Genomic DNA, 21,600 nt, shown 5'->3' on the forward strand with positions numbered 1-21,600 from the left:
TCTTGCTGATCACAAACTGATAGAATGAAAAGCTAATCTTGCCGTCTAATTTAGTGAGTGACGGTGTGACTCCTCCCCCTCAGGTAGACACATAACTCCATCAGTTCTCTCCCATCCCCACTCCAAACTGCATGACTTGGAGACATCAACACTGCCTGGCTGCTCTGCATCTACCATTTACTTCAACGGTATGTAACTTTACTATTAACCTACTTTTAATCAAAGACTTATGTTTAATGCCCATGTGATCTCATTTTACTTCTAAGAGGCTTTTAGGACAATTTGCGGGACACTCGCGGGAAAGCTTTATTTGCTGTTTAAAATATATATTATTCTGTACATCTCCTGAGCATGTGTGTAGGATCCTTCAGATATCTTTAATTTTTATTTAATGCAGTGTTAAGATTAGTTTAGACATAGAATGTAAAACTCACAGCAGGATTTCTCTGATTTCTATGTACAGTTCAAAAGAATCTACAGACAAATGATTACATCACTTAAGTCATATTTAACTAAATGAAGTTGTATAACCTGGAATTATAAAAGTAACAATTTATTTTGGTAATTTTATTTAGTTCTACACAATAAAAACATGTATCTTGTACTTTTTAAGCGTTCTTAAATTCCATGGTGTGTTTATATTATGATTTGACATGTGCTAAATGCAAAGTAACTTGTAATCAGCTCTGATACTCAAGTGCATGCTTTACTTTTACAGCTTATTTACTGTTGGCTGTTTTCCTCTTAGTACCTGAGGTGGAATGCCTGAGTCTCCTCTCAGTCCTACGGCAGCCCGTCAAACCCCAGCCAGCAGCCTCCTCAGTCACACAGACAACAGTGCAGGCGAGAGAGTAGCTAATGGGGACTCCTGCAGTGGAGTGAACGGTGAAAACTGGCAGAGTCTCCACCATAAACAGGTATCTTCATCCACCTCCTCCTCTTCCTCGTCCTCCCCCCTTCTTTTACTCTTCTTCCTTCTTCGTCTCTTCCTCCACCTCTTCATAAGCGGGAAATAGAACAGTCTTAGGCAAACAGATGTCAAGAGAAATACTGCACATCAACTCCACATTGGATGTCCTCTGACAGGACACCAAACCCAGAGCCTGCAGCACTGTTGACAGTGGCAGGGATTTCATATGAGATCTGATCCGAGTTGGGAGTTGACACGCAGAACTCTGTTTGTCCTTCATTATTAGTCTGTGAGTCAGAGCCAGGGAGGAATAATTGTCCACAGACCTAGGCCAAACAGATGCAAGACAAAGACAAATAAGCATGGTCCAACATAATTTTATGGTTGTCTGTTACAATTCTATCCTTGTGAATCTTAATCTAGAGGATCAATGAAACAACCAAGACAATAAATCCCCGGTCAACATCCTTTCCTTAATTCCTCTGCCCTCTCTACTGCATTGTCTATTCTTTTATTTTGCATATAAAATTAGCCAAATGAATAAGATCTTCTACTAGAATTGCAGCTTTGTGACTTACAATTTTTAAGCATGTTACTTTTTTTTTTTTGGTATTTTTCAGTCACTGTAATGACTGGAGTCAGTGACAATATCATAACACAGTGTGATTCCAGCCTTCAAAAACATAATAACAGCCTGTGATATGAAACTTTTTCAACCTGCAAGGTCTAGGAAGTATTACAAATGAGGACTACATGCATCCAGTTAAGACTGTTCTTTTTTCACTTAATAAAAGACAGGGTCTTCCATATGCAGTGTCTCTGTTTTTAATCTCTGCATCCATTTCACATCACAGTTACCAAGTTATTTTTGAAGACTAATAATGGAGCCAGATATCTGTCAGTGTCTTCCTGCATTAAAAAAAAGGATACAATTACAACTAGGGCTGTAACTAATCATTACATTCTTAATCAAATAGCTATGAATATTTTCTAATGAATCACTTATTGTTGGGAAATAGACAGAAAAATGCACAATTTCCCAGAGTTGAATGTGAAGACAAACTCTCCAAAATGAATGCTATTCTTTTAGTGAACATATAAAACACAAACATGTCTTTAACTTTCCTTGATTACTAAATTCTCCTGGATTTTTATTGAGTGGAATCTAGTTCAGGTGATGAAAGTAAAAACGAAAATTAGATGTTTAATATTTCACCAATCAATTGTAGACAGATTGTAGCTTAATAAAATAGTAGATTGCAGTAAACAGAGTATTTTATTTTGAATCTGTTGGTGTTTTTTTCTTAATGGAAATTGCTGTTGTCAATGCTTAAATACAAAGGCTGATAATCACCCTGTTATTTGCCATTCAGTCTGAAAGAGTGCAGATCAGTTATTATTCCGTGAGTGTTTGCCATTATTAATACCCATACACTTCTATTAGGAGTCACAACAAGCATGTAATTGTGTTGCTAATTAACAGGACTGCCTATCTCCCATCTCATTTAGGGTCAATGACACAATCTAGCATGATGATGTTCACAAAGGGTTGACAGCACTATTTTGTAATTGGACTGAAAAGATCCACATTCAATGCTTATTACTGTTTAACACTTGACACTTGCCTTCTGTCTGCTTTGTCTCCTCTCATCTGAACTTTATACTGAACTATATTATCCATGATCACTGTTTGTTGAAGGTTTTTCTGGCAATGATGGCTCCTCAACAGATGCAGCAGCTTCTCTCCCCCAACCAGCTGCAGGCTCTGATCCACCAGAAACAACAAGCCCTCCTACTACAACAGGTAATAAAGGAATACATTGAAACAGGAGATATATCAGAGACAGTATTATTATAATTACAAAAACTGAAATATAACAGTGGCTTTGTTTAAAATATGGTAATAAGTATATTTTTTTCCCTGATGTTCTGAATGTCAAGCAAGTAGGGCAGTGGTTCCCAACCTTTTTTGGCTCGTGACTCAATTTTAACACCACAAATTTTTGGCGACCCCAGACATTCAAAACTGAGACTTTTTTTTTTTTTTTTGCTAAAATGAATTTGTTTTTGATTATGAAATAGTTTGCTATACTATGTTGCAAATGAAAGTTAATTTTAGACGACATTTAGTCTATACAATGTATATTAATATGGACAGAGGCAGAAAAGCCAGGTGTAGATTACTGCACAAAGTGAGAATTTTATTTTCCTTGGTCAGGATATGTACAGTCAGTCCAGCTTGTATTTACAATGCTGACAATTAATACTGAACAAACAATAACTGAAACTATGAATTATGAAAGAGCTGCAGCATCTTAAACTGACCATGATGAACATTTGAAAGATAAACAGTACCACAGTGCTTCAGTTTCAGCTTCAGACTTTGTCATGTCTTTTTTATATATTGTTATCGTCTCTCTCAACTCACCACATATTTTTATCAGTAAGTTGTTTTTTTTTCTTTTTGTTTTTTAAAATCAATTACTTGAAATTTCAGGCGACCCCTTTTAAATTCCAGGCGACCCCATCTGGGGTCCCGACCCCAAGGTTGAAAAACACTGAAGTAGGGGGTTCTTACGCTGCCTTCAAGTGCTATAGGGAAGATCAAATATTCCACCTGTGAATTCGAAATTACCAGTGTTGTGTTCACGTGCTTTTGTTGTCCTAGCAAATTGAAAAATGACTGACACAATTTATCGTGACCTGCTACTTGGGTAAAACAGTTTTGGACATCTTAATTCATCTGCTTCAGCATTTTCTTTTTTTTTCCCATTCATTCATTTTTTGAACTTTATCCTCCAGAGTGTAGCAGGGACAGTGACAGAGATGAACAACCAAACATTTTCACATTCACACCTATAGGCAATTTATCTTAACCAATTAACCTATTAATCCATGTCTTTGGAAGCCAGAGAGAACCCACACACACGAGGAGAACATGCAAACTCCTATTTTTTTTTCCTCGCAAATTTTGTATACTATACATGTGTGAAATCATCAGCTAAAGGCAGCAGAACCTTAATAAAAACAATGTTTATCACTGGCAATTAATGCCTCGTTGCTCACCACCATATTGAAAAGTTCAAAGGTTGTTTTCATCTCGGCAACTTGTGTATCAAATTTTTTCCCGGTTCTCCAGTTGAAAATGACATGAAAGAGCGTTCATGTGCTATTTTGTAGTTCGGAAGTAGTATTTACCATAATTCCCATAGCACATGAAGGCAGCATTAGCTAGTGTTAGCTATGTTCTTCAGAGTTAGCTAAGCTAACTATAAGGCATGTGCTGACATGACAAAGGGTTAAAGCTCTTACGTTCTCATGAAGGTGTTCAGTGGACATAAAGATGCTCTTTAGGTAGTACAAATATTGAATATAGAAGCAAAGAAGCGAAACATGTTTTTGACAGCAGCTTTTAACATCCGCTCTCTGTTAAAAATGGCGATGAAGTAACGCCTCCATTGATGACTTTCCGTTCTTTGCGTTGAAGTAATTAAGTTAATTGGTGCTAAATGTAGGTTAGCTTAAGCTAATTAAGTTAGCATTGGCTTGGAGTAACCTTGATAGAAAAAATAGCTTAGTCTGAAGTATTAGCTTAAATTAAGAATTGGTCTACCAAATTAAGAAATACCTCTTAATGATAAATGTACCGTAATGTTACTTATAATTATGTTAATTACTTGTCATCTTTGCTAATATGAAGTAAACAAAGCAAGCTATGACACTGTGCGAACAAATGTTGTAAAATACATATAGAAGTCTGGGTAAAATTAAGTTTAAGAGGCATATTGTTCCAAATATGTAAATAAAAGTTTTAGTTTTGTGCTGCTTATCTTCGCCCAGTTTTTACATTTGTACCAATACAATTTTGACTTAAGTGAACTATAAATTTCATTTATAAATTGTGCACATAGGAACTTAATAAAACCTGTGATTGTGTTTTTTTTTTTTTTTTTTTGTAGAAACGTTTTTGTTCAAATGAGCAAATCACTTGCATCACAGGAATTTATAATATTCTTGATAAAATCTAATTTCTAAAAGCGTAATTAATTACTGAAATGTATAAGAACATGAAATACTGACATGGTGACTTTTCTGATATACATTACAAATCTAATGCTAGAAATAAAAACATTTTTGAGACACCATTGTCATGCGCATTAGTTGCATATATAAGGTTAAATCAATGTCAAGTAATTAAACTCAACTAAGAATAGAGACTTGCTCAGTTAGAATATGGTCTTTTTGGTGTTTCATGGAAAGTCACTGCTAAGAGACTATAAGTCAGCTGTTTTTTGTTTTGTTTTATTTTGTTTTTGTTTTTTAAATGACAAAAAGCAGTCTTATTTAACCAAGATCCACAAAGGAAGAGACAGAAAACACTGCCACTTAATAAGGTGTAGCTGTTGACATATTTTAACCACATAACTGACATTTTTTTGTTTTGTTTGTTTGTTGTTTTGTTTGCTGTGGTTTTGTCATATACCATGTATTATTAGGCTACTATTCCAAGCAGAATTATTTATATGTATGGAGCTGTGACATTAACTGTCAATCTCTGTTTTTCCAGCAACATCTAAAAGAGTTTTACAAGAAGCAGCAACAACAGATCCACCTGCAACTGCTTAAACAGTATCCTGGAAAGAAAATAAAAGAAGTAAGTGTGTTTTTATGTCTGTTTTTACCTCCCATTAATTTGACTGGCTTAACTCTAATATTGTATTTGTCTTTATGGGAATTCTCTCCTGTGTAAAATGAATAAAATAACTCCATCTAGTTTGGTGTCTTTCATATAATAAGCAAACCATTGCAGTATCAGTAGAAATGTGGCATGTTTGTACTATAAATGACATATTTAACAGTATAGGTGGAGAATAGTCAGAGATGCTACAGAAATGTCTAGTGAAAATATCATGCTTAGTCGCTGCTATCTGGCATTTGAAAATAAGATTTCTGCACATTTGTGGCTGAAATGTTGGATTTGAAGATGTAGGTGTTGAGTTTTTGTCCTTTAACTGTGAGCTTTGGATGTGAATAAAATTAAGACCTGTTAAATGACTCACTATTGCAGATATATATTCAGTTTATGCAGTGGGTAGACCTGGGCGCTTGAGCAATATTTGACAATATCATCAGATTTCAGTGCATAAAATCTGCAGCTTTTTACAAAAACCTAAAGCATATTTAATTTTCATGTGTACCCTGTAAACAAAAGTGATTTTGTAAGAAGTTGCTTCATAACAAATGTATGCTGATGTAAGATGAAATGTTTTTATTTTGCCAAAAAATACTAGCTAGGTTCTGTAGCTGTCTATCTAGCCGTCTATACTTAGTGAAAATATCCAGATTCAAGTTAAAGTGAGAGTGAGCAAGATATCATGGCTATTATCAGACAGTTTTGTGAAATGTCATGTTTTGTTCCTCCGCCCTTCAGCCTTCTGCGCAGCAGTTTGTGTATCAACAGCTTCTGCAGCTCCAGCAGCATCAACAACTCCTTCAGGTGCAGAGACCAGTGCTGTCCTCTCCTGCCGTCTCACCAGGTCTCTCCTCTTTTCATTTAACTGAGCTATTTAAATTTATTTCATAATGCCTTTTAATGCTACTTTTATCTTTTTAAGATGTACTATGCTTTCTACATGTTGGAATTATTTATTGCCTGTTTATGTGTAGTATTTATATCTGTACTAGAAGGCCAAAGATGAATCTCTATTTTCATGTAGTTGTAATGGACAATAACATTTTCTAATCTAATTTGTGTATTATACAATAAGAGCATAAAAATAGACATCATTAGATTTGTGGTTTGTTAAGTTTTCATGTGCTTTATTTGTTAAATGTCTATGTTATAGATTAATTTGTGATATTTAATGATGAAAAGATCAAAGAAGTGTTGCTCTTCCTTTGTTTGCTCTTATGGTAAGCAGTAGAGCTGCAGATATCAGTTAGTTTCGTAATCCATTGATTATTTTCAGTGATTCGATTCGATTAAGCAATTATTTAGAAAAAACAAAAAAAAATTAGGTGAAAAAAAATTGTAAAAATGTGATGACAAAATGACAAACAACTTGTTCCTAATTCCAGAACCAGCTGAAACAACCACAGAAAGTATAAAAGTAAAAGAATCTCTACAAAACAACATGAATACAGAAATAACAATAACAACAGTAAAAGCATATATAAAATATCTATATTTATCTAAACAACACCAAACATGTCAAATGACATCTACAAACAATATGTGCACTGCAATCTTCAACACATTTGTATCCAACTTACTAACAACTTAAGATGGAACTAACATACAGTTAAAAAAAATAAATCCAAATTCATTTTTAATGTTTGTGTGAAAGCTTAGAAATTTAAAGGAGTAAGTGATGGTTCCAACGAAGAAAAGTGAACATAAAGACATTTTCTGCCTTTTTGTCCTCGTCTCTTCTGAGCTTCACTCCATGTTGTTTGTGTTGATCCTGGCGTCATGTGCATCACAATAAGCGTCCGTGTGAAGCACAACAGCAAAAACAATGATTAGCGACAGCAAAATTAAGGAGATGAAGCTTTGATTCAAGAGAATTGTCATGGAATAATTTTTTTAATTGATGAATTGTTTCAGCTCTAGTACACAGGGAATAACTGAAATTGTACACAGTGCCAGTGTAAACAGCGCTGCAGCTTTCACTATTCAGTAAATAACTGAAATCTAGAAAACTGTGCTACATATTAACTAAACGTTCCTAAAAAGTTATAAAACTGCATGCATTGGGTTTACTTTAATTATCATTTAACCCATAAAGACAACATCCACTGCAGACCAAAAGCATGTACTGTATCTTCTAAAATGTTAAACACCTTTTGATCCGCAAATCCTATCAATCCATGTAAATAATTGGTGTAAAATGCAGTTTGTCATCTTTTCATAGTCATCAGATATGACCCATCTGGACCCAGAGGCTCCGTAGAATATGGAAACTGTCATCTTCTGAAATACTGATTCAACAGTAAAACCCATGGAGTTTGACAAATGACAGTGGATGGAGACACTTATTTTATGTTCAGTTAATGAAATATTTTGTTGAAAACGTCTGTTTTGATCCAACAACCTTTGAATTTACTCTGAGCTTCTATGAACATCTACATGATCAGTGAATTACATACAAAAAAATACTTGATTTACAATGGAAAAATGCAAAATCCAGGAGATAATATTACAATAAATGGTGATAAATCACTTGGGAAAGACAAAAAAATCATTTGGAAGTTGTGACAAAAATAGTTGTGGGTCTTTAAGGGTTAAACAGTACATTTAAACATCTGTACTTACTGTATGCTTTCTTGTTTCTTTCATTGTTAGCTGGTTTTAGCCCTGCAGAGATTCAGCAGATATGGAAGGAGCTCATAAATGGAATAACTGAAGACAAAGCTACAATAAAGGGTAGTAAAGATTCTGCTGCGGTCAACATAGTGTCACCAAAAGTCACAGGGAAACAGACCAGTGACCAACAGTCTCTGTCTCCTGGCAGAGCAGAAAGGTATTATCTGTCAGTTCAAGTCGTAAACACATTCGGAGAACTCAGATTATGCTGCCTTGGTGTGCACATCAAAGAGATGTCATGTGTAAACTTTTGTTTTTAATCTCAGATGGGTAGGTTTTTGTTTTTGCAGAGACACTTCATTTTAATTCCCCTTGGGACGGATATGTTTTGTTTTGTTTGTTTGCTTTGTGCTTCACCACCTGAAGTGAAAAAGAAAAAGAAAAGCAAAAGTTTACGTGACTACATGTCCCAAAATCAAAAGTAAACAGTTTTCCATTTATTTTTCAGAGCTCCCCTCCACCCCTTGGTGTCATTTCCTGCTGCCTAAAAAAGAAAACTCTCTTATATCTAGTTTATTGCTGTTTTGCTCCTGTTTTGTCTGTGATACTGTGGGTTTTTAATGATGACAGAACATTTCCTCTTCTCCACCTCCTTGTCTAGTGTTGTTAAAGTTGATCGAGACGCCACACACCTCCTCTACAGTCATGGTTTGTGTAACTGGCCTGGATGTGACTCAGTCTGTGAAAACTTCAGCCAGTTTATCAAGTAGGTTACATCTCATTCCTCATCTATTTACATTGAAGTATTTAATTTCATTTTGATTCTGTTGTTGTGTATATATTATATTATATTATATTATATTATATTATATTATATTGTATTATATTATGAGACATCACAAGTACAGCTGTTAGGCATTCCCACTCTCATTAAATAGAAATATTATCATCATAAAAAATTTTCATGTCAGTTATCAATAGTTGTCACGATAAATTTCCAATCAGTATTCTTTAAGGTTAAAGGCTGATTTTTTTTTCTTTATTTATTTCTTTATGGTCAGGTAGAACATAGAGATTGAACACGTAAAACAATTATGATTGAAAAACACTGAGTAAAATGAAATCAAAGCAAACTGAAGCAATTTGTGAAGAAGACAATGAATAATAAAGATGGAACAAAATGTATAATGCAATGATATTTATCACAGTACAAAGTAAAAATGTGTTGGCCAGCCCTTTATTAGCTATGAAACACCTGAATTCAACATGCCCCAATGCTTTTGTCCAGATAGTGTGTATTATTGTCAAGGCATTTTTCCACTAAACTAAAAATAACCGTGTTATCTTGAAAAGTAGCATCACAGAGCTAGTGTCGAAGAAAGAGAAAGAAAGATCTCATTTATCAACACTTCTGGAGTTACGTTTGTTAAAGATTAACTAAATTAAACTTTAGTTTTACTTTTTTACACTAAAAGAGAAAAATTGGAGTTGTCATTATTTATAGGTTATTATGTAATTATTTTTACTGGTTCAGTCCACTTGAAATCATATTTATCTGTATGTGGGACCTGAACTAATATGATTTTGACATGAGTGATTGTTAATATCTTCAGTGTAATTTTTGGATTTCACAAATTCACCCATTTGGCGGGCTTTAACTTTAATTATATTATGGCAACATCGGAAATGAACTAAAAAGTATGATTGAGTGGATGATTCACTTCCTTTTTATTGGGTGCATCTACAGCTGCAGAGGCAAGCTCTTAGTGCACAGAGCGCCCTCAATGGTGAGTAGTTCAGGAGTGAAGTATTAATGTGTGTGCTTTTCAGACACATAGATACTGAACACACTCTGGATGACAGAAGTACAGCCCAGTGCAGAGTCCAAAAGCAGGTGGTGCAGCAACTGGAACTTCAGGTAGGCCAATGTCCTGTAAAGACATTGGAAAAGTTAGTACAGTTACTTAAAGAAGAGATATTTGAGAGATGATATTAATGCAGATGTCAGCCAACACAGTCTCCTTGTTTGGTTTTAGCAGGAAATTGCACTTTGCAAAAGTATTTGTGGTTCACAGCTTTCAATTTCTATGAGCGTCTCACTCCCTTCATCTGCTTTAACAGCTGTGCAAAGAACGTGAGCGTCTGCGAGCGATGATGGCTCACCTGCATTTGCCATCTTTAGAAGCTCAGACGCTGCCTTCACAACGGAATCTACAGTCGCCACAATCTGATACAGCTGCTGACCCACGTAGCCTACAGGTAGATTGTATTCAGTAATAGTTGTGTGGACGACAGAGACAAAGCAAATGAGCCATGAACTGAAGCGTGTTTGAGCTACATAAGCAAAACTCCTCACAATATGAAGAAGAAGAATAAAAACATCACCTATCTGACTGCAGCTGGCAGTGTTGGTATGTGCTGATGATGATACTGCCAAGGCTGTAATTGGAGTTTAGCACTATGACCTGTCAAACATTTACAGTCGGATGAGTTGCAGAAATAAGGAAGCACTCAGTGAAAAAACAAGAAACATAGTTATGGTGACACACCTACAGAAGATGACGGTCAGAAACATTTGAACTTGCTCAGAGAAATATGTCAGATTGGATCAAAAGAGTTTTTCTTGAAAAGTTTTACTATTATGCACCTTTTTTATCACTCTGTGCAGGGTTCCCGCAGGGACTTAAAAAGTCTTAAATTTACAAATCTGCATTTAATACCTTAAAAAAGTCTTTAAAAGGTATGAAATTTGATATGCCAGGTCTTAAGTTATGTCGCCATAAATGTGTTTAAATGTGTCTTGGAAATGTCCAAGCTGCAAAGAAAGTTACGTTAGTCTACCCGGTTCCACCCATTCCAACCTGACAATTTATATTGAAATTAGGAACCAATTATCGATAACTTTGCAGCCCCCAGTGAGAAATGACTCAGAATGGTGAGAATCAAGGCGTTGGAGTAAATAAATACATTTTCGTAAATTCTAGGAGTCACAAATTTTTCCAGTATGGCTGTGAAATGGGCATTAAATTCTGTCCTATGTAGTCTTAAACAGGTTTTAAAAAGTCTTAAATATAACTTGCAGAAACCTGTAGGAACCCGGTCTATGGAGACCATCAGGTGCATCCTTAGTTCTCTTCTTTGGAACACAGCTGTTGGTACCAGATGGCTGCCATTGTTTTTCCAGACTGCAGATATACTCTGATAACACAGAAGCTAATCACTTGTTAATCTTGCAAATATTGCACCATAATCACAACACTCACCAAACAATTTCACCCTCTAATTAATAATAATTGGCTTCCTTCTTCTTGTGATATTAGTGGAATCACCTCTGAAGAGCCGCGTCGAATCATTCTGTTCCACTCTTTTAAAGATCTCCTTCTATGATTTGTTTCTCTGTCAGTCTTCTCACTCCACAAATTCCTTTGTTAACCTTAGTCATCTCCCGGTGTCGACCTTAGCTCAGCTCCGTCGCCAGCACCCCCAACTTTACTTCAGTGAGTCCGTCAGATTCACCCCAGATGTCCCCCCACCCTCTGGGGTCTGGCGGCGCTCCGTCGCAGGGCTGCGAGGAAGAACCAGCCACTCATATGTCATGTGCTGGGGCTGTGAGACGCCGTCACCACCACTTGGTCTACCCTCTGTCCTCAGGTAAGAGAACTGCTGTCACAACTCTGATTGCATTATTTTACACCAGGACTTTCAGCTGCTTGAATGCACAGTTTTATTTTTGATTTTCTTTTGTTTTTAATTTCAGAAAATGAATATGAGCTTTACAAGAACACCGATATCAGACCACCTTTCACCTATGCAACGCTGATAAGACAGGTATATTTTTGGAATAATAAAGCACACTTGAGTAACTCAACTTTAAATACTACCTCCTTAAATACCATACAAACCTAATATTGGCCTAAGACATTTCCACAGTACTGTATATCAATACTGATGTCTGTGTGATATTCAAAGGATCTATAACATATTTGTTAAAATACTAAAAATAATATTCTCTTTATCACATTTTTTTGCAGAACTTTGTAGATTAATTATAAAATGTGTAATGTTTTACAGGGAAAATCATTCATAGAGGGAATATAGGGCTATTCATAAGTTGCAGTCCTATATTTATACTATTTTATATTCTATATTTGTAAGCCAGACAATTATTGGATTTTATTCTAAAAAAAAAAAAAATTCATAAGGTTTATTTACAGTCTTCAGAATAATTACAAACATGACTGGGACATCAGAATGTGTAGCTTTTCCACTTTTGAAAGGAAACCTGTGAGGGATGTAATTTGATATTATACGATACTAATGTCTGTTTTCTCTCTGTCTAAAGGCTATTATGGAAGCATCAGACATGCAACTAACACTCAACGAGATATACAATTGGTTCACACGGACGTTCGCTTATTTCAGGCGTAACGCTGCCACTTGGAAGGTATCATCACCCCCTGCAGATAATTATCTCTGTGATCTCCGTGTATGTCCTATTTGATTTATGCAGTGTGTATTCAGTAATATTCCCTTCACTCTGATTTTCTCTGGATCAAGAATGCCGTTCGCCACAACCTGAGCCTGCACAAGTGCTTTGTGCGTGTGGAGAATGTGAAAGGCGCCGTGTGGACGGTGGACGAGGTGGAATACCAGAGGAGGAGATCGCAGAAGATCACAGGGTACAGTAGATGGAAAAACCTGCTGTTCATCACAGCGGTTGGACCTGGGAGTCAACATTTAATGACACTTGAGATTGAAGGCTGATACTATTACCTTCACGGAAAGGGCTCAAGAAAAAATATTAAAGCAGAAAAACACAATATCTGTCTAGATATACAGGTCCTGGATTTAACGTCATGACAGAATCTATGCAATGTAACTTGTATACATACATGTGTTTACATTTATATATTCAATTTTAATCTACCTTTCATCAAATTAATACTTTCTTGAATTTATTAGGAAATTTCAAGAGATTCTTATGTAGATTTTGGATTTAATAAACTAAATTAGGATTAAAAAATACAGGATCTTAAGTATTTATTTGTGTCCAGTTCACCAGAGACAAAAGACTGTATTTTAAGTATCGTATGTATCATTTAAGTATCATACATAAAGCAAACAAATATAACCATATGTATACTAGTGTCATTTAAGGCTGGATGACATGCCCAAAAAATTGTAGAATCATAATAAATTTAATCAGAATCATAATAAATGTCAAAATCATTATTTCTGTCCAAAAAGGAAAGAAACAATGAAAGGCAGATTTTTGGGACTGAGTGAAAGTTAAAGGAAGAAGATGATTAAGATAATTATCTGATATTGTCATTTTATTTTGTTAATTTTCTCATTCATCTCATTTTCCTTAATAGAAAATGAGAGGAATCTGAATTCTTGTTCACCAAGAGGTGGTTTTAAAGTCTTCACAGTCACAACATGACAAACAGTATTGTTAATAAAATAAAATTAATACATCTATTACCATAATGACAAAACCAGAATATACAAAAGGTAAAAGTGAGTAAAATGGCAAAGAGAAATATTTTGTCTTATTTAATATTGTGAATAAATACAACCTATATATATAAATATATAAATATATAAATGTGTATATATATATATATATATGTATATATATATATATATATATATATATATATATATATATATATATATATATACAGGGTGAGGAAGCAAAATTTACAATATTTTGAGGCAGGGATTGAAAGACAGTGTATGACCAATTAGTTTATTGAAAGTCATGAGAATTTATTTGCCACAAGAAAATTTTCATAACAGAAAATGTTTTTATTCTATGTGTCCTCCTTCTTTCTCAATAACTGCCTTCACACGCTTCCTGAAACATGCGCAAGTGTTCCTCAAATATTCGGGTGACAACTTCTTCCATTCTTCTTTAATAGTATCTTCCAGACTTTCTCGTAATAGTTTTGCTCATAGTCATTCTCTTCTTTACATTATAAACAGTCTTTATGGACACTCCAACTATTTTTGAAATCTCCTTTGGTGTGACGAGTGCATTCAGCAAATCACACACTTTTTGACGTTTGCTTTCCTGATTACTCATGGGCAAAAGTTTCTGAAAAGGTATGGATAATAGTGTTAGGTATGATTATGACATCAATATATGTTTGGTTTCAAAACAATTGACGTAGTGCCTGCTGAGAAAAAACAACTAAATGTTCATTGTAAATTTTGCTTCCCCACCCTGTATATTATTAAAGTGAGATAATTATAGCTGCTAAACTTGAAGAAAAAATATCGGTCAGAATATTCTCCCTGCAACATGAAACATACTGTTCACAAATGACTCTTAGTTGTCAAACATCAGTAAATTATTTATATGTATGAATGCAGTGAGTATGGCAGTGTTTTTCAACCTTGGGGTCGGGACCCCATGTGGGGTCGCCTGGAATTTAAATGGGGTCACCTGAAATTTTTAGTAATTGATTAAAAAAAAACAAAAAAAAAACAAACAAACTTACTAATAAAAAATATATGGTGAGTTGAGAGAGACAATCACAATACATAAAAGACATGACAAACTCTGAAACTGAAACTGAAGCACTGTGGTACTGTTTATCTGTCAAATGTTCATTGTTTCAGTGTTTAAAATGCTGCAGCTCTTTCATTATTCATAGTTTGAGTTATTGTTTGTTCAGTGTTAATTGTCAGCCTTGTAAATACAAGCTGGACTGACTGTACATATCCTGACCAAGGAATATAGTAAGGTATAGTATAGTATAGTATAGTATAGTATAGTATAACAAACTATTACATGATCAAAAACAAATTAATTTCAGCCAAAAAAAAAGTCTCCGTTCTGAATGTTTGGGGTTGCCAGAAATTTATGATGTTAAAATGGGGTCACGAGCCAAGAAGGTTGGGAACCACTAGAGTATGGAAACTATTTCAGAACTTTTCCTGATCATTCCACTGTTATTTGTCGTTGTAATCAGCCTCGTCTCATAGTAGTGCTGTGTTTCATAGAATGTATAGAAGATACTGAACAGATGAATTACACATGGATTGTGATGTTTGTATAATTCTGTACTATGATTATTCTGCAGCAGCCCATCGCTGATGAAAACCGTGTCCTCCAACCTTAGTTTTGGGCCCACTCTTAACACCAGCTTACAGGTGAGAGAACGTCTGTGCACCTTTTAGCGAGCTGCAGCACGACAGAAATCAGATCTGGTTGAGTTCACGGTTTCATTCTTATGTTGTCTGTAGACGGCGCTGGCTGAGGCGTCACTGCCAGGATTCAAGACAGGATGTTTAGGCAGAAACTCCAGTCAGACCCAAGAGGACAGACCAGCAGACGGCCCAGACCCCACGCCCCAAGTCCACCAGTGAGATCCAATGATATGAGTTCAGAGGATTGGTTAAACAGCTGATGTCAAACGATGCCAAAAATAACAGAAACGTCTTTGTTTTTCACTTCTTTCAGTTTTCACCTCCTTAAAAACAAAGCCCTGAATCCGAATGACCAAGAATCTCTGATGTCAAACGGAAAACCGCAGCAAAAGACGACTGAAAACGACGAGGAATTGTTCGATCTTGAATGACATTTGTGTAGAAGAGTTAAATAAATGTTGAATATTCAGGCACATAGAGCACCATTGACACATTTAGGATTAAATTCATCTCAGTTTTCTGTGTTGAAATCTGCACCAAAAAAAGAACGATTATCAAATGCACTGTAAAATTCATTTCAGATGTTTAATTCATTACCACACAGGTGCCAATCATGCAGCCCGTGGGCCAAAACCAGCCCGCCAAAGGGTTCAGTGTTGTCCCATGGGATGAATTTGTGAAATCCAAAAATTACACCGACAATATTAACAATCAGTCAAAATCATTTTAATTCAGGTTCCATAAACAGACCAATTTGATCTCAAGTGGGTCAGACCAGTAAAATACTATCATAATAACATATAAATAACGATAACTCCAAATACTCTCTTTTTTTAGTGTAAAAAAGTAAAGTTACATGAAAATATTTCCTTTAACAAACTATCCTCTCACAAAAAATGTGAATAACCTGAACAAATAAAATAGAGTAAGTGAAACTGGAACAATATTCTGCCTGTTATTAAGTGTTTTGTGTATTTTAGATCCACTGTGATCTGTTCGTTGTAATGTACATGTGTCAAAGGTAAACCAAGGCATAATATTGTTCAAATTGCACTTATTTTTCTTAAGAAATTTCATATTGTTCATGTAACTCACATTTTAAGGAAACTTTGTAAATGTAAATGTTTTTATAATGTAATTTTACCTTTTTCACTGTTATTATTTTCCTGGTCTGGCCCGGTTTAGATCATATTGGGCTGAATGTGGAACTGAACTAATATGAGTTTGACCCCCCCTGCATTACCAGGTTCATGTGTTTATGAAAAAATAACGGTTTCGTTTTGTGTCAGTTTGCAAAATATCACTTCATCTGGACTTCAGCCTTAAATCCCATGAGGTGGAGTATTATGTCACATCTGCTTTTTCTATTAGCCTTTCAAGTTTTTAATACATTTTTTTACATAAAACATATCAAATAGATGATTAAATGATCAACAATTATTACGCTTGTGCATGAAATTTCACACTTTTAATATGTTAATACTTTTTAGGCCTTGATAAGAATTTTATTTTGACCTGTTAAGACAGTTTTTAGGGACACTGTGCATAGATCAAATCAGTCTTTTAAATAAATGTATGTATGTTCCAAGGCCAAAGCAAATAATTTACTGCTCATGTGAAATAATATCATGTCTGTAATAAATGTTTTGTGTGTTTATTGTGATGTGCAGCTCAAAGGAAGTGTAAAGGTGTACAGCCGCGTGATGTTTTTTAGTGACCTTTGTCTATATATTGGAAAACATTTTGTGATGTGCGTCCTCTGTTGTATTTGTACATAGAAATGTCTTGTAATATTTTTTTTATCACATTGCTGATGAGTTTTATTCACAATTCCATAACTACCATGTCATGGTTTGTTTGTTTAGTTTTTGTTTCTGTGTAACTTACATTACAGTGCTGTTTTAGAAGTAAAGACTTCCACTTTTGTATTAAGGTTTCCAGTGTTAGAGGCTACATTCATAATAGATGCTGACAGCAACGCACTGCTTTTAAACAATGAAAAGTGTGTCTGAGTTTTAAGTGTGTTATTAACGGTAATAAAAACATGTAAAGCTGCTTAGTGTTTGTCCTTCAAAGCCATTTAAGACTCACAAAAGGAATAAAAATACATTAATAAAAATCATGCATGAAAACATTCATTTGTTTGGGTAAAAATAGTTACCATGGTTTTGTTTATTATGGTAATGTTAGATACATATACAGTACATTTACTGGCCACTTTATTAAGCACATTATTTCTTGTACTGGGTGTACTTAACCCTTTCATGGATGAATTCTTACAACCTTAATCAAGATTTTTTTTTTTTTTTTTTCCTGAGTGCTTTTATTCTTCTTTAGACATGAAAAAAAACAAAAAAACAATGCGGTTGAAAAATTTTTTATGAACCTATTTTTCATGGAGTTCCAAAAATGTTCACTCAGCTTGACACCATGCATTTAATTTTTGAAGCAAAGAAACATGTATTTACTGATATATTGTGTGAAAACTATGATATAAAAACATTTTTAATGCTGCTAATCTGCTGTTTTCTCACTTTTTAACATACAATAATACTAGTTATTACTCACTTCATGGAGATAATATGCAAAATAATAATAATAATAACCTTTTAATTGCAGTTTAATAACAATAACAAGCAAACAACAATAACAAACAACTGATTTACACTCAAACATGTTCCTGCAGATCAGGTTTATCTTGAACAGCAAACTTACATTAATGGTATTAATATCAGTGTTTGAGATGATGCATAAGCGTCCACTGTGTTGGCTGATGTGGAACTAAAACAACAAAATCCATAAATATAGAAGAGAACAGCTGTAGAATAACTGTCCACTGTAGCGACCGCTATGCATGAAAGGGTTAATAAAGTGGCCAGTGATGGTATATTTTGCTGTAACCATCGGCATTAAGGTTCAGCGTACGTTCAGAGATGCCCCTCTACATACATAGAAGTTCATCTGCATAACCAGTGGTTATTTCAGATTAGATTAGATAAAACTTTATTGATCCTTTGGACAGAGCCCTTGAGAAATTGAACATGTCCTGAGGGAAATGTTCAACCTCATCACAATCAAATCTGTTGATAAAAATGCAACAAATCTGAGTTTCTGTTACATTTCTATCAACTCAAACCAGTCTGTCTATTCTGCTCTTTCCTCATTTCCTCCCCAGAGAACTGCCATTCATCAGATATTGTCTCTATTTCAGACTATTCTCTGTAGAGATGATTATGTGTGAAAATCCCAGTAGATCAGCAGTTTGTGAAACTCTCAGACAAAAAACCATGCCGTGTTTAAAGTCATTTAAGTCACCATTTAAATCCCCAGAGTTACATGTCTAAATGTGAGTTGTTGTCAAGTGATTGACCTAGTCAATATCTGTACCTAATAAAGTGGCCAATAAGTTTAGAGTCAATATAGTGGTATTACTGATGTCATTTTCTTATCTGAAGGATAGTACTGCTTAATGGAAATCAAATTAAGCTTTTAAGAAAAATAAGGAAGTATCACCTTTCTGTTTTACTGTCTTGACATTGATTTTTAAGTTTAAAAAAAAATGTCCTTATGTCATGAGTTGTTGATTTAAGTATTTTATATGATCTTACAAAAATGTGTCCTGTTTAGTTGGTTTTCCATTTTGATGGTAGTGTATTTTACCATCTATCACATTCACACACACAACCTCAGACTCATTAACCCAAAGTTTAGTGTGTTGCTCATCGACGGTTATATATGTCAAAGGAATTCCAGTTAGTGGACAGTCTGCTGTTCCTCCTGAGCCACAGCTGTTGTTGTTTTGATGTAACTTTTGTGTCTTCTGTAGTGGTCATGACCTACAGCGACTACAGCTGAAACTTAGCCAACAGTGACCAAAAGCATCACTGATCTAAAACGTTTATTAATTTTTGAACTACTCATCATATCAATACATTTAAATATTTCAGGTAAACTGCAGTTTTTCATCTTTTCAGCTATATCTGAATTGACCATTTACCCATTTGGACATTTCAGAGGCTCCATAGTGAACATGCAAATACTGTCATCCTCTGCAGCACTGATTCACCAGTAAAACCAATGAAGTTTGATAAATGACAAAGGTTGTACACATGTTTTTTCGTTCAGTCAGTGATGTATCTTCCTGAAAATGTCAGCTTCTCTTCAGTTTTCTCTGTTTTGATATAATGACCTTGAATTTACACTGAACTTTTATGAACACGTACATGATCAGTTAATTAAGTACTGGAAAATACATGATTTTCAGTGAAAAATACAAAATGTTGGGGATGGTATTATAAATGGCTAAATGGTTGGTAATTGTGGTGAAAAATTCATTTGGAAGTCACCACAAAAAATAGATTTAGGTGTTTAGATTAGATTAGATTAGATTAGATTAGATTAAACCTGGTCAAGGCAGCAACAGAATAAAGTGCAAGCAAAAATATGCATGCATAAATAATAATAATAATAATAATAATAATAATAATAATAATAATAATAATAATAATAATAATAGTAAGTAATACAACTCTAAAAGCTATTTATATATTTATATAAGAAGTAGAATTGCAATATATCAGACAATAGGGTTTAAAGTGGCAAATTTACAGGAACGTGGACTGTCCTGCAACTACAATGTTAACTAAATAAATAAATTACATTGAAACCCGTAAAATAATAAACAATGATCATGAATAGTCCCAGCATCCACTGACAGTCACCATCTGTGAAGCTGTTTGTGTAAAGAATCATCACCAAATGCAGAACAAAGGCCTCAGATTTTCCTGCTCCATGTTTTGACTAATGTCAGTAATTGTCTCAGCTGATAAGGAGTTGGCTTTAGGTTTGCTGTTGCCTCTCAGGGCGTTCTTTGATTTGCTGTCAGCCCATTAGATGATGCTTTCTTGTGATTGCCTCTGCACACAGCGTGTTTACTGACTGAAAGTTAGCATGGCGCTAGACAACTTGAACAGCTTCACTTATGTGTTGCTTTGATGTGCCATATACTCACAGTCAGGCGGGCGAGTCAACATGTTTTTCAACGCAGCACTTTTGACAGCACTTAGTCAACAGCCCCTCCAAAAGGGCTGGTCTCTGCTCAGCGTTCTCATCAGGGTGTAATGATGATGCTGTCGCCCGTGTGTCCATTCTGTTTATGAAGTCTGCATCTGTAGGAAACAAAAAAAAAATTCACACATTGAGACATTCATCTCACTTTGAATGTCATTAAGTATCTGGGCTTGGCTCTGGTTTGTTCAGAAAGTAACTCTTATGTCGCACTATTACATAGCAAAGTACTTCACATAGCAAAGAATAAATTAAAATTTTTATTACAAAGAAAAAGAAATGTATAAATAAGAGTGAATAAAGTAGCAATAATTAACCAAAGTCCTCCCAGATTAAATTAACAATAACATGTACAGTAGATTAGATATAATCATAGAATACAGTTATATATTTAAACTATTACAACAGTGTAACCCTGTCCTGTATGTGTCTGATCTGTACTGTCTGACATTTTGTTGTAAATATCTATATAGTCTGTAAAGTATTTATTATTATTATTATTATTATTATTATTATTATTATTATTATTATTATTATTATTATTATTATTATATTGTTTTTTGCTGTATGCATGCATACTTTTTCTTGCACTTTATTGTGTTGCTGCCTTGACCAGTGAATTTCTTTGTTGTGGGATGAATGAAGTCTAATCTAATCTAATCTAATCTAATCTAATCTAATCTAATCTAATCTAATCTAATCTAATCTATTAAAAATACAATAATTGTTCAAGAATTACACACAAAGATATTTTTGCTTATTTACTTATAATGTATATTTCATTAATTACCATTTTGATAATATATTGTCTAGTACATATTGCACAAATTGCTGTTCTAATATATATATATATATATATATATGTATATATATGTATATATATATATATATATATGTTCAGAGCTATGTTTGTTTATTTAGAGCTTTATGTATGTATGTATGTATGTACATAAGTATATAATTGTATGTGTATAATTGTTTCTTAATTCTGTAATTTCTGTCCTGCTGCTCTTTATTATACTTGAATGGAGCGACTGTAACACCCAATAATTTCCCCCTGGGATTAATAAAGTATTCTGATTCTGATAATAGAAATAACCATAAACAGATAATGTACCTCTGTTCTGTCCATAGAAGGACAGTCCTTTTTTAGTTCTAC

The 21,600-nt window shown here is 34.4% G+C and overlaps 1 protein-coding gene across 1 annotated transcript; it reads left to right on the forward strand.

Annotated features, from left to right (window-relative positions):
• Positions 1-761: 761 nt before the first annotated feature.
• Positions 762-16,064, forward strand: LOC115420387 (forkhead box protein P2-like). The gene is made up of 15 exons (XM_030135624.1): positions 762-917; positions 2,610-2,714; positions 5,478-5,564; positions 6,342-6,447; positions 8,256-8,433; positions 8,878-8,982; positions 10,047-10,134; positions 10,338-10,475; positions 11,678-11,867; positions 11,974-12,044; positions 12,559-12,660; positions 12,774-12,895; positions 15,308-15,377; positions 15,471-15,589; positions 15,688-16,064. Exons 1-15 carry the CDS (start codon positions 762-764, stop codon positions 15,803-15,805), a joined length of 1,755 nt encoding a protein of 584 aa, XP_029991484.1. The 3' UTR covers positions 15,806-16,064.
• The last annotated feature ends 5,536 nt before the right edge of the window (positions 16,065-21,600 follow it).

This window comes from Sphaeramia orbicularis, chromosome 6 (genome assembly GCF_902148855.1).
Source record: "Sphaeramia orbicularis chromosome 6, fSphaOr1.1, whole genome shotgun sequence".
NCBI lineage: Eukaryota > Metazoa > Chordata > Actinopteri > Kurtiformes > Apogonidae > Sphaeramia > Sphaeramia orbicularis.

What these genes read in the sequence shown, in the direction of transcription:
- LOC115420387 (XM_030135624.1), top strand. Translation starts at nt 762, where the DNA reads ATGCCTGAGTCTCCTCTCAGTCCTACGGCAGCCCGTCAAACCCCAGCC. An exon ending in AAGCCCTCCTACTACAACAG is followed by an intron (nt 2,715 to 5,477) that starts GTAATAAAGGAA and finishes CTGTTTTTCCAG; the next exon opens with CAACATCTAAAAGAGTTTTA. An exon ending in TGCAGCAACTGGAACTTCAG is followed by an intron (nt 10,135 to 10,337) that starts GTAGGCCAATGT and finishes CTGCTTTAACAG; the next exon opens with CTGTGCAAAGAACGTGAGCG.